This window comes from Apiospora hydei (genome assembly GCF_038363865.1).
Source record: "Apiospora hydei strain CBS 114990 chromosome Unknown utg000006l_segment0_segment0, whole genome shotgun sequence".
Classification (NCBI taxonomy): Eukaryota; Fungi; Ascomycota; class Sordariomycetes; order Amphisphaeriales; family Apiosporaceae; genus Apiospora; species Apiospora hydei.
The window spans coordinates 4,721,191-4,733,367 of NW_027117365.1; the positions used below are offsets into that span (position 1 = coordinate 4,721,191).

Here is a 12,177-nt window from a genome sequence, read left to right on the forward strand (position 1 = left end):
ACTCTGAGCCACCGGAAAGCATGGTACCTGCGCCTATTATCCGTACCCTGGGCAAGAACGGCCCCAAGATTCCTGCCCTCGGCTACGGCTTGATGCTCATCGGTGCCCCAGCCTATGGCGCCGTGCCCCAGGATAAAGACCGGTTTGCCATCCTCGACAAAGCGCTGGAGCTCGGAGCCACGTTCTGGGACACATCGGAGTGAGTTACGCGTTCCCTCTACCAACGTCAACCCCCAACATGAACTTGTATAGTAAGCATCCAACTCAAGTTTACTTGGCTGACCAAACCCTTGTCGCCCACTCCCAGTCTCTATGGCGATAACGAGCATCTCCTGAAACAATGGTTCCAGCAGACGGGCAAGCGTGACCAGATCTTCCTGGCCACCAAGTTCGGCTACGTCAATGGCAAGGAGGGCAAGAGCATGCAGTTTCAGTATGATACGTCGTACAAGTATACCAAGAAGGCCTGCCAGGCGAGCCTCGACGCCATGGGCACTGACTACATAGACCTCTGTGAGTTGGCTAGACCTACCCTTTCCGACAATATCAATGCCAATCAATCAGTTGCATGGGCCAAACTAACAGTGGAACATTAGACTATGTCCACCAAGTCGACAACGTCACGCCCATCGAGGAGACGATGCGTGCCTTAGCTGAGCTTCAAGCGTTCGTGCACCATACTGACCCTTTTTTCCCGTCTCTTTTCCTTCCATTCCTCTGCCGTATTTTCTTGCACAGTACCACATACTTCTCGACATAGGATGAAAAGGGCCAACCCTTTACTAACAGCTTCCGCAACTACAGTGAGGGCAAAATCAAGCACATCGGCCTCAGCATGATCTCCTCCGCCACCCTCCGCCGCGCCGTCACGATCGCCCCCGTGGCCGCCGTCCAGCCCGAGTACTCCCTCTTCGGGCGCGAGATTGAGGGTCCCGAGGGGACAGACCTGCTCGCGACCTGCCGCGAGCTGGGCGTCGCCGTCGTCTGCGCGACGCCCCTGGGCCGGGGCCTGCTGGCGTCCGACTTCGGATCCAAGGTCGAGGACGCCACCGACCCGTCCGACCTGAGAGCCAAGGTGATGCCGCGCTTCTTGGCGGAGAAACGGGCGCATAACGCGTCCGTCGTGGCCAAGATCCGCGAGTTCGCGGCCGAGAGGGAGGGATGCTCGGTGTTGCAGCTCGCGCTGGCTTGGCTGCTTAAGCAAGGGGATGATATCTTCGTCATTCCGGGCACCCGACGCGTCAAGTATCTCGAGGAGAACTGGGCTGCGAACTGGATCGAGCTCAGTGACGAAGAGGAAAAGGAGCTGAGACAGTTGGCTGAGACGTCAGAGTTGGCGGGCGAGGCGCTCCCGGAACAATTCATGGATCACAAGTTTAAGGATACTAAGGAGCTTTCGTCTTAGACTAAGATTAAGCACAAGCTTTTGGTTTTAGATTTGGGTCAAAGTCGAGAATGAATGAAGGTAGTGTTAGCTAGATGATGAAAGGTCAATAGGAGCCTTATACTGTGTCCACGACAAGATTAGGTATATCCGTCTAAACAAGAAATTGAGTTGTTTGAATGCGACACCGCAAACTACAAAATAGCGAAGACAGTCTTTCAGAATGAAATGATACATAATAAGAGAAATAAGTGTGCTCGTCCTTTCATATTTGGAAAGCCTACGAGTCTTAACTGAAACTAACTCTGTCCCCTAATGCAATCCCCAATTCGTTTCTCCACATAATCCTAGAACCAACCCTTATTTTGTAAATCATCTACTGAGCCTAATCCATCTCCAGAGACTCACAGCTCATCCCGCTCCCCCTGAACACCCCACAGCACCCCCTCCTTCTTGCACGCCCCCGCGCAGCCGACGCTATACGCGGAGCTCCACCCGGTCACGCTGCGACATCAACAACAAGAAGCAGGGCGGTAGCTTCCTCTCCCGTGGCGGTGACTACAGGAACCCGCCTCAGGTGGCCTGGATGGACCGGAGGGCCATCGCCATGGTCGCGGTTCCCATGCGATAAGGCCGGAGCTTTTATATCGGACTGGATACCAGAGGTCCATCCGTTCAACATTGACATATCCTTGAGTCTTTCACAGGTAATGCATACTGCTGCCTACCTGGAAACCATCGTAGGGTGGGCTTGACAAGTTGTGGAAGCTGTTATTCCGTATTGGCATGGAGGAGAAAGGCGAAGGAAGCTGTAGTTTTAAGAGCCGTTCCTGGGAAAACAAGTCCATGATTACCGCCTAGCAGTGCAAGTAGAACCATCAATCATGAACAGCAAATATATGGGCTTTCAATACAACCCTAGGAGCAAGTATTACTAATTGTAGACATGTGAAATACTAATTATACCCACTAATAGCAGTATGACGGCCGTGCAATGTGTATCAATGTTTATATATGTACACCACGGTTGAGTCGACAACCTGTTCTGGCGACCCGTGAGACCTCGGCATTTTCGATTTGTCCGGTCTGCTACAAATTGCAACCCTGAGAAGCCCGAAAAGTGCGAGGTGCACTTGGCGTCACTACACCAACAAGGTGCGTAAATTGTAGACTGAGGTGGAAGGATGCGAGTTCCCTTCTCTCATTGGCTTATATCCTGCCTAGCAACTAAGGGGAATGAATAAAGCCGGAAGCTCTCCAAAACCGCGGTCGCGACTTTCATTATTCCTTGTGCTTGACGACTTAGAGCCTTTCTTCTTCGACACAACATTTAATACAGCAAGTCAATTCCACCTACTAAATGATCACTTGACATCTTTGATCCGTAGATTGACAGTCACCAATATCCAACCGCGCAAGCCAACCGGTCATACCATCTTGTCAAAATGGCTTCCTCCTCACGCACCGCTGCCCTCAAGATAGCTGCCTACGTCTTTGCCACCATCTTCACGGGTTTCGGCATCAACGCCTTCATCCGTCCAGACCATGCCCTCACCTTATTCGAGTTCTCACCGCCCATCACCCCGGCGGACCGCCGAATGGTCGACAGCCTGATGTACGTCTACGGCGCCCGGGACGTCTTCATGGGCGTCGCCATCTACGCCGCCGCCATGGCCGGGAGCAAAAGGTCTCTGGCCGTCACTCTTCTTGCGGCCAGCGGCGTCGCCTTCGTCGACGGCGCCGCTTGCTTCGCTGCTCATGGACAGGGGCACTGGAACCACTGGGGATACGCGCCCATCGTGGCAGCTGTTGGTGCACTGCTGCTCAAGTAAGCAGTCCATGGTGGCTACGTACACTATTGCGCGATCGGGTGTAGAGGTCCAAGGGAATAAACAGCTACTACCTTCAATCGGGGCAAGATGAGGTCATTGGACGTGTGCCACAATGTAGGTAGTTCCACAGGAAAAAGGACATCGGTGCCACTGCCGACGTCAAAATAAAGTGCTTTTTAGCTTCTGGGCTCAATGAACGAGGGGAATGCTGAGCGCTGAGTCGCTAAATTTAGGCCCTGTTCGGTTCCCACTGTCCCGTTGTTTAGCGTGCTGTTTGGGGTAACACCCCGAACAGTTGGTGTCACCTCCACTAAAAGCTACCCAACTAGGCTACCTGCGCTTCAGGCCAGGATTCTAATGACAGAAAACAATATCAAATCGGTCGCTTGTCATTATCAAATCTCAACTTCAAATAAACGCTCAAAATAATTCATTTTATGCAGCTCGCCAGACCGATCAAGCTCTCGATGTCTCGACCCTGAAGTCCCGCGTAACAATAACCCCATTTTGCTCGGATCGCGCCGTCGGACAGCGGCCAACACCGTCTCCATGCTGGGCAAAAGAGATGGTCGTTTGGGACCCTTTGCGCTCGTCTAACTCGTAGTAACTGTTATCGCCGCCGGTGACTGTTCCCTGAGAGGCAGTATATCCCAAGTCCCGACTCCTGCTTCGTGACTTGACCGCGACGATGTGTGATGAGATGATGGTCGAGAGCCCCGTGAAATACGGTTCGCCGCCGCCGCTGTTGCTGCTGCTTCCGCTCCTGTCGGATCGTTTGTTTAGGTAGGCCGAGTCCTCTTTCAGGTAGCGCCCTTGCAGGATGCTGTCGGATGGGCCCGGCTTGGGCTTCTTTCGGAGCAGCAGCCCCAGCTCGGGCACGCTGAAGCAGAGCACCCCTGTCGTCAATTCGGCGAGCCTAAAATCAGTGGATGAGTATCTCTTTTTGTCAATGAGACGGGCCAACGTAAGAAAGCTATTGGAGAAAACACATTGAGATGAAAGCTTACCCCCCACATGATGATCTCAGGGTGCACCCAGGTCTTGTCGGGGTTGCCCGTGCCACTCCAGCGGACCATCAACCCCGCCAAGCTAAACGCGGGGCCACTGTGCCAAACTCCGATTAGCGGGAGATGATCTCAAATCATTGAAAGGCGTTTTCATTCTTTTACCTACCTCAGACCAAACGTGAAGACCAGCACGACCGTGATCTTCTTCCGCGCCACCAAGTTCAGATTCCAGACCGCCTTGATCGGGAGCAAGAGGATAACAAAGTCCGACACGGTATTGACGATGCCGCTCACGTTGAGCAGGGTCGAGATGCTGATGCAGCTTCCGGAGAGGCTGGTGACCCAGATCTTCTCGCGCGGGACGCACTGCCAGATCTTGGCCACGTTGGTCGCGACGTAGAAGCCGACGAGGAAGACGATGAGGCTGACGATGCCGACGTCGAAGGGGCCGTGCCGCGCGGGCGAGAAGACGCGGCGGTAGAGCCAGAGGATCGTCAGCTTGACGAAGCAGATCGTGACGCCGTAGTGGATCGAGACGACGTTGAACCACTGGGACCCACCCCCACACAATGTCAACATGGGATCCCGGATGTGATGTTGCTAGTTTCCGTAAGTTATCGGTTGGAAGTTGGGGTCTTTCTTACATAAGCTGCTTGTTGCGCCTGTGGCTCCGTGACGTCCCACGTGTGACGTCCGCCATAGTGTGCCATGGTGGATGCGCCGGAACCACAGAACGATACCGTGCCGATCTAGCGGTTGATCAAAGGTGTCAGTATGGGAGCTTAGGACGATCTCTCAAGCCAAGTACCGGGCTCGTTCGTGCGCGCAGCTCTGGGGTATTGTCTTCCACCTACCCATGCGATGAGGGCCAGCCCTATATGGTCGCGTGTTAACCCCAAATGCCGATTTTCGGGAGAAGCCATGGAGCGGAAAACTTACAGTCCTCAAAGATCCAAGTCCGTTTCCTCCATAGTCGGACGTAGCACCGGAGAAGAAATGGGATGGTGATGAAGGGAAGAGCAATGCCCATGGCGATGTAGTTCGCCAGAACCAGAGTGTCGGGATGGTCAAAGTTGGAAGTCGCACCTGGAGGTGGCGGCATCGCGGGAATGCGCGTCTCGAACGCCGTCGACGTTTGCGCTACGGGGGTCGCCATTCCGGTTGGGGCGCGCGTACGCGAGGGCATATGGAACGGATGATGGGCGACTCGGTAATGATATTTACTTGATCGCCACTCGGGTCGTCGAGAACGACAGGCAGGGCAGTGTCAAGTTCAAGTCACCACGAAGAGACAGAGGAATAAGATGAAGAATGCGAAGACGGCAATGTGCGTCAGTGGGGTCATGCAGCCTGTCAGGGCCTGGCAGCAATCGAATGGTAACGGTTGAAGGCCTTGACTCTATGCCTTCTCATTTTTGGTCTGTTCGAATCATATTGCAACATGTGTACATATTTACCCTTCAGTTAGGCAGGCACATTCATACACACGAGGATCTGAGTCTGCGGTCAGCTGCTTGCCCACGGCCTGTTTTTTTTCTGAGACCTAAATCGGGAGATGGGTAGAGTCTGCCTCGGACTGGAATGCAACTATCGCTTGCGGGTGATCCCGGGGAAAGACGAAGCAGTCAAATATTAAATAATACATACACAGGCAATATCTTCTACTTTGGATTATGAGAAAATGCAATGCCAGGCAAATATCACCAATATCGTGCTTGGGACAACACAAAATGGAGGGTGGCAGTGGTCAGGCACACTGCAAGGTTCCAAGGTTGTATTGTTTTAGCGGGATATGCACCGTCGTCCGGCTCTGTTTGGTCAGGGTCGTGACAGGTGGTGGGTGGATGGTGATCTGCAGCTAAAAACTTTCTTATTTTCTTATTTTGAGAAGTAGGTTGGGGGATGGCGCGGGCAATTAGAAGAACCCCGAGTTCTGCCCACAACCAGCGGGTTTCCCGAATACTTACGGAGGGATTGCCGCCCCTTGCCCGTCTGCATCCTGCGGAAATAAGGAGGTATGTGTGACGGGTGCTTATCGTGTTACACAGTCATCTTTGTGTCTGTCTGGTGGTCGTTTTCTTTTCCCTTGACCCTCCATCCAGCCGCAATTTCTTTCTGAGGTTTTCGAGTCCTTTTTGTCCTGTCTGCCCCCTAATTCTATCATCTGATCCTCACATTTCCCAAACGTCAAGTATGTGCTCTGTCTAACTTCAGTCACACCGTCCCCTCCATCTCCATTGGACATCGTTCCGAACCATGTCCGGCATCAGCAGAACCGGAAAGGATATTTCATTTACTTTTTTTTTCTTGTTTTCTTCTTCTTTCTTTTAGGAAAACTTCATGCTTCGGAGGTAGCTGTCTTTTATATCAAGGCCATACCCCTTCTTTGGGACCTGCTTATTGCTCCCGGGCATGAACCCGACAAGGAAGCCCGTCCGCCGGATGCTCCCCTCCATCCGCCTTCACAGCCTGATAAGCCCGTTCCCCATCGACCATCTTCACCCCCTGTCCGGGGTTCTCGGCGTCCCACTCCGCATAGGCCGGCACGATATCGAACTCGCGCAGCGTCATGACCAGCGCGATGCGCAACTCGAGCATGACCAGCGTCTGCCCGATGCAGTTGCGCGGGCCCGGCTCGAACGGGCGCCAGGCGCCCTTGCCGGGATTGGGGAGTGCCGGGTCGTCATGGGTACCGTCCGTCGTCGCATTCTCCTCGTCCGCCTGGTCCTGGTGTTGCAGCCAGCGCTCGGGCCGGAACTCGTCGGCCGTCTCGCCCCATGCCCGCCGATTGTGGTGGATGGCGGGGGTCAGGGACCAGACATAGCAGCCCTCGGTCGGACAGCGCCTGCCGTCATCGTCGACGAGGTCGACCCCGGCGCGGCCCTCGCGCATCGCGGCCGCGGGGGCGAACAGTCGCAGAGTCTCCTTGATCACGGCGGTGGTGTAGGGGAGCTGGTTGAGCTTGTGTGGCGACTCGCTGATGATCCGACCCGCCTCCCTTACGTCTGAGGACCCCAGCACTTGGTTGTGCTCCTCTCGCACTCTTTCTAATACTTTGGCGTGCTTTGCCAGGAGATAGAAGCAGTACAGTAAGGTACTACTCGTGGTGTCTCGGCCCGCGAATAGAAATAGACACAGTTGCGACGTCATGATCTTTTTTGAAAGAAGTCATCGACTTCTTATGCCCTACTCCTGCGTGTTTCTGCTCCGCCAAGTACTGCTTCAAGGCGAGGGACATGACCGACTTGGACTTTAGCGGTGATGGGCCCTCCGTTTTGCCGTCCGGTTCGCCAGAGGTGGAATCGTCGCCCAATTCCGCGTGCCGCTTGTCGATCTCCGCGCCGATGAAGGTGTTCATGCGCCGGGCGTTGTACCACAAGACCAGCGAACGGACGGTGAGGTAACGTTTCAGCGGATTCAGGGTTGACCCAAACGATGCCCACTCGATCTGCCTCTGCAGCGCCAATGCCAAAGGACTGGGTTGTGTTTGGAAGTGTAGCCGAGTGTCTCTGTTCTCACACAACCTTTAGCGTCTGTCCATGTCCATTAGTACCACATGGCTGGAAATGTAACTAGCTACTTACAGAGCCACTACAGCAATCAAGTCGACAGTAAGGCGCAACGTGAAGTCTTCCAGCTGAAACATGTGCCCCTTTCTGGCCTGTTCCCTCAACAGCGCGCAGAATACCTCGACCTCCTTAACCACCAACGGCGCAAGCTGCAGAAGGTAATTAGGACTAAATCCCGGGTTGAACAAGGTCCGCCACCGCTTCCAGACGTCCCCGGTCATGGTGGTCAAGCTCGGCCCGCCGGTGATGGTATCGACGGGCCCGCTCGAGGTCTCCGGCTTTGGCAGATTGAGCGCCTGGACCTGGACGGCGACGCGCGGGGACGTCACCACGGCCCAGGTCCCGCTGAAAAAGGGCCAGAGGTTGAGGTAGAAGATGCCGCCCGGGAAGGCCTCGGACAGCTTGCCCAGGATGGTGTGCATGGTCGCGTCGCGCGGCAGGTCGCTGGTCACGGCTTTGAAGGCGGCGGAGTGGCCGGTGAGGAGACTGAAGGGCGGCATGGGCTATACATCTTCCGTGTCAGCACACAGAGGTCTAGATTTGTGGGCGAGATGCGCTGAACAGACCAGTCCGGCCCGTTGAAGCTTCTGCATCCGGCGGCGGGCATTGTAGTACTTGACTAGAAACTGGACCAGCAGGGCGAAGAGACAGACTAAGATGATGGTGGATTGATACATGTTGGTAATCATACGATGCCAACTTCTTGGGCATGTGGATGGTGATGTGAACAGGAAGGTCGATGCGAGTTTTGGCCGGAGCGGACCTTTTGAATTTGAACAAAAGCAAATAACGACAGCGCAACTTGCAGCGGCGTCCCGGTACCACAATGACGCATACGATAAGAGAATTCCACAATCGGTTGGCCGTCGGGAGAGGGGTCGCTGGCGCAACATATCACAAAGATATAAGTTGAAACTATGGTTCTTCCCCTGACGACAATCACCCTCTGTCATTTCAGGGGCGTACTCAAACATAGCAAGCCCAGCCAAACACTCCCTAGCAGACAATTGGCCTATTGGTTCATCACCAATGGCAATCAGGCAATGCTCCCTACTGCACTGTGGTTTCGTTAAGCGTTGAGCGTCCATATCGTCCGCTGAGTTCTTGTACCACTCGTATTCCCTGAAGGGCTCACGCGCTGCATTTCAGCAGCCTACTCCGTACAGTACGGACAAGGGGTAATTTGGTGTAACGGGTGCGACGTTTTTGACGCTCAATGCTTGAACGGGGGCTTTTGATTGGATAAAATCCCGTTGTTCCGTTTCGCGCGGTCTCGTCGGTCATCAATCCGAAGTATTTTACGTTGAGTAGCCAGCCAATTGGCCCTGAAGGGGATGACGGTCTGCGAGCCCCTCCCCCTGCCCCAGAGGTTTGCTGGCTCCACGTTCCCCCTTTTCCACACGCGACACTATACGTGGATCAGCAACTTCGCCTGCCACCTGCCCGCGCAAACGATTCGCTTGCCGAGACAGCAGGCGGCGAAGTATTCCCTGCTTTTGTCATTGTCGCCTTCTCTATCAAACCCACTTTCCGCGACCTTTTTGTCTTTGATGTCGCTAACTGGAATGCTCAAAGACGAAGATGGTTTCACGGAACCCAGCTGCGTGAGGGCCAGTATTTTCTATCAGTAGTGCCATGGGTGAGGGGCAAGGAGTCAATAGAATTGGGCTGAGTAACGGGGATGGATACATGCATCGTTTGCCGACAAAGAAGGGGCAATGGTTGTCACGAGGAGCGGGATGGAACTAGCCTATTAAGGAGCAGCGAAGTCAGAGGCAATTACAGCCCGACGTCGAAACTAGATTGGTTCGCGAACCTCTTATATTAATGCCGACTAGACACCCTCTACATACACTCGGCATGCTTGCATTGGCGCGACAGCCGAAACATTAGCAATCCAACCCGCGGTCTCCGGCCATAGTCGCCGTATCTCCGGAAAAGCAAGCTCGACCTGAAGCGAGAGACCATCAGCCAATCGAAAGAGGCCTTTGATTCATGCCCCCAGCTCAAACCGTTAAGGGATATCCCGGCATTCGTCGGGATCCATGGTCTTGTGGTGTATGAATACACCACAGTGGCTATCTGCGGTACTACGCGCGCTCTAAGTGCAAGGACGCTGCCACTGGCTTAGAAAATGGCTTGAGCTAATGGTAGGTACGCTGTAAGTCTTTCCCGAACCCCGCTACGACTCTCTCTGGTGCTGACAGATAGCAGTGCACTGCTGTGCTACAGTATGCCACAGTGGATGTCGTTCACCGGCAGCAGCGTTCTGTTGGCGCTGAGTAACTGGTTCAATCCGCCGATTGGGCAAAAGAGGCGACACTGCAGATGCTGCAAGTCATTCAAGCCCTGGGCACCTCGCCTCATGCACCATGATAACTACCGGCTCGCTCGTCTTCTTCTTCTTGGTCAGTTACCGACTCTCGCTGGCCGATCTAATTAACACCGAAGCGCGAGGCTTACCTCGGAGGTCACGTTCTTCATTTGCCCCAAACGAGACCAGACCACCCCGGAGTTGGGAAACACCAATTTCCAGTCCGCCAATATGCGCGACCACCATGTTTATCAGCTTCAATACATAAGCAACGTCGGACACGTCAGCTTGGAGGGTAGCAGAGGCCTGCCCGCCTATAGCCCCGATGTCCTCATGGGCAGCTAATGGTGTTCTCTCTCTCTCTCGGTCACCAAGGTCTTCTCCGAATTCACCGAAGGCCTTATAGCCGAACCAGCCTTTCCCGATTACCCCTATCCCCTATCCCCGAACATCCAAGCCAATAAATATCGCAGTAAGCTAGTCCATATATGTACTTATATGTATCCAGGGGCGAAGATCTGTCCCGGCCTCGGCGCCGCCAAGACGACCACCTTATACTGTGTTGCACTCGCTTACATCCTGCATAAAGTACCCTACATCATCCCCATCATCGCCCGGGCACGTCCCGCACATCAGGCGGATCTCGGTGAATGCCAGGCCGGAGACGGTCCCGAAGCTGAAGGTGACTGCGTTTGCTGACTGGAATGAACCATACGAGCCATCGAGGCCGGACAGAGTGAGAAACAGTATGGTCTTTAGCTGTGATGCGCAATCGATCAGCTGTGTGTGGCTGCCAACCACGATGTAAGCCAGGACAGCAGCCCCTTAACAACGCTTTCTGTTCTGGGAGGGCTACTCGGAACCAATTACGTGATGTATCAGATAGCCAGAACCCGAAGTTTTGATGCTTTCCTTGCATTGATATGGATGGTGCTCTCGAACAGACTAGTCACACAGTCGTTGCAAGCATTATAGACAGTACGAAAGAACAGCTGTGTCAATGAATTCCAATGTGGTGCCCTAATCGCTAGATGAACGCTGCTGTCTAAAGCCTAGCTCCAATTCCACCACGGCTGCAATAATACATACTCCCTGAAATGTATCGCTGTTGGTGTTCGAGCATCAAAGTAGTTGCACGGTCTGGCTGCCCACAGATGGTCTCGTCACTCATCAATCACACCTGTCGGTTGTCCAAAGTTCCTCAAAGCATCCCCAGTCCCGACTCACAACTGATCTTTCGCTAGGCCTATCAAGGAAAGCTGTCCCGTCTTCCAGACGACGCCTCAGCGCATGCCTTGAGCATACGACTTTCGAGACGTTGTAACTCTACATCGTCCAAGAGATATTGTCGGCTTCCAGTCTCCGCGCCCAAGTTGAATGGGTTGCTGGGTAATGTTCCGTCGCCCAAGGGGCTGCAGCTTCGAGACACATCAACGGAGGCCTGGCCCTCGGATGCCGACTCGTCTCCCTATCGCGGCGCGGCATGCTCTTGCGAGGGTTTCTTCACAGTCTCGCCACCGGCCTGCTCTTGCGAGTGTTTCTTCACAGTCTCGTCACCGGCCTTCTCGAACTCAGCCCGTATGCTGCTCTTCAACTCAGCATCCAGCTGATCCTCCAGCATCTGTAGAGTTTGCGACACCCTGCGGATCTGGTCGATCCGTTGCCGAATCTCGCGCTCCACGACCGTCTCCCACAGCATCACCAGGACGGAAGCATCCGTCTCCGCGGGCGTGCCGAGGGACACGAAGCGCGCGAAGAAGGCGGCGCACTAGGCGGCCCGGTTTCTCCAGCTGGGGTGGCTGGCGAAGTGGGCGCTTACTTGCACTCTCGTGAAGGGTCGGTTCACTCGCTCGGTCGGCGGGAACTGGCGGGCGCTCTCCACATTCCTCCCCAGGTTAGCGAACCAATCGATGAGGCGGAACATTTTGGCCTGTTCGTGTGTGTGTGTGTGTGTGTGTGTTGCGAAGTCGGCAAGGTCACGGCGTGCGGAGAGCCGAGGACGAAAAGAAAGAGTGGACGGATTTGACAATGTAGTTTGATTCAGTAAACTTGGTCCGACTGTTCTGAAAGA

At 54.3% G+C, this 12,177-nt stretch overlaps 6 protein-coding genes across 6 annotated transcripts; 3 read left to right on the forward strand and 3 right to left on the reverse strand.

The window, feature by feature from the left end:
- Positions 1–20: 20 nt before the first annotated feature.
- PG997_008734 (aldo-keto reductase) lies at positions 21–1,405 on the forward strand (the record flags this gene model as incomplete). Its single annotated transcript, XM_066813049.1, has 4 exons — positions 21–199; positions 308–513; positions 597–666; positions 790–1,405. 4 exons carry the CDS (start codon positions 21–23, stop codon positions 1,403–1,405), a joined length of 1,071 nt encoding a protein of 356 aa, XP_066668391.1.
- A 207-nt stretch (positions 1,406–1,612) lies between these two features.
- PG997_008735 (uncharacterized protein) lies at positions 1,613–2,015 on the forward strand (the record flags this gene model as incomplete). Its single annotated transcript, XM_066813050.1, has 2 exons — positions 1,613–1,635; positions 1,856–2,015. 2 exons carry the CDS (start codon positions 1,613–1,615, stop codon positions 2,013–2,015), a joined length of 183 nt encoding a protein of 60 aa, XP_066668392.1.
- Positions 2,016–2,829: 814 nt separating this feature from the next.
- On the forward strand, positions 2,830–3,216 carry PG997_008736 (uncharacterized protein; the record flags this gene model as incomplete). The annotated part of the gene is made up of 1 exon (XM_066813051.1): positions 2,830–3,216. The coding sequence occupies one exon, from the start codon at positions 2,830–2,832 to the stop codon at positions 3,214–3,216; it is 387 nt and encodes a 128-aa protein (XP_066668393.1).
- A 456-nt stretch (positions 3,217–3,672) lies between these two features.
- PG997_008737 (uncharacterized protein) lies at positions 3,673–5,379 on the reverse strand (the record flags this gene model as incomplete). The annotated part of the gene is made up of 6 exons (XM_066813052.1): positions 3,673–4,132; positions 4,204–4,320; positions 4,390–4,823; positions 4,868–4,972; positions 5,078–5,097; positions 5,163–5,379. The coding sequence occupies 6 exons, from the start codon at positions 5,377–5,379 to the stop codon at positions 3,673–3,675; spliced, it is 1,353 nt and encodes a 450-aa protein (XP_066668394.1).
- Positions 5,380–6,620: 1,241 nt separating this feature from the next.
- PG997_008738 (afln vera monooxygenase protein) lies at positions 6,621–8,469 on the reverse strand (the record flags this gene model as incomplete). Its single annotated transcript, XM_066813053.1, has 4 exons — positions 6,621–7,376; positions 7,414–7,732; positions 7,808–8,295; positions 8,359–8,469. The coding sequence occupies 4 exons, from the start codon at positions 8,467–8,469 to the stop codon at positions 6,621–6,623; spliced, it is 1,674 nt and encodes a 557-aa protein (XP_066668395.1).
- Positions 8,470–11,574: 3,105 nt separating this feature from the next.
- Positions 11,575–12,030, reverse strand: PG997_008739 (uncharacterized protein; the record flags this gene model as incomplete). Its single annotated transcript, XM_066813054.1, has 2 exons — positions 11,575–11,874; positions 11,926–12,030. The coding sequence occupies 2 exons, from the start codon at positions 12,028–12,030 to the stop codon at positions 11,575–11,577; spliced, it is 405 nt and encodes a 134-aa protein (XP_066668396.1).
- Positions 12,031–12,177: the final 147 nt, after the last annotated feature.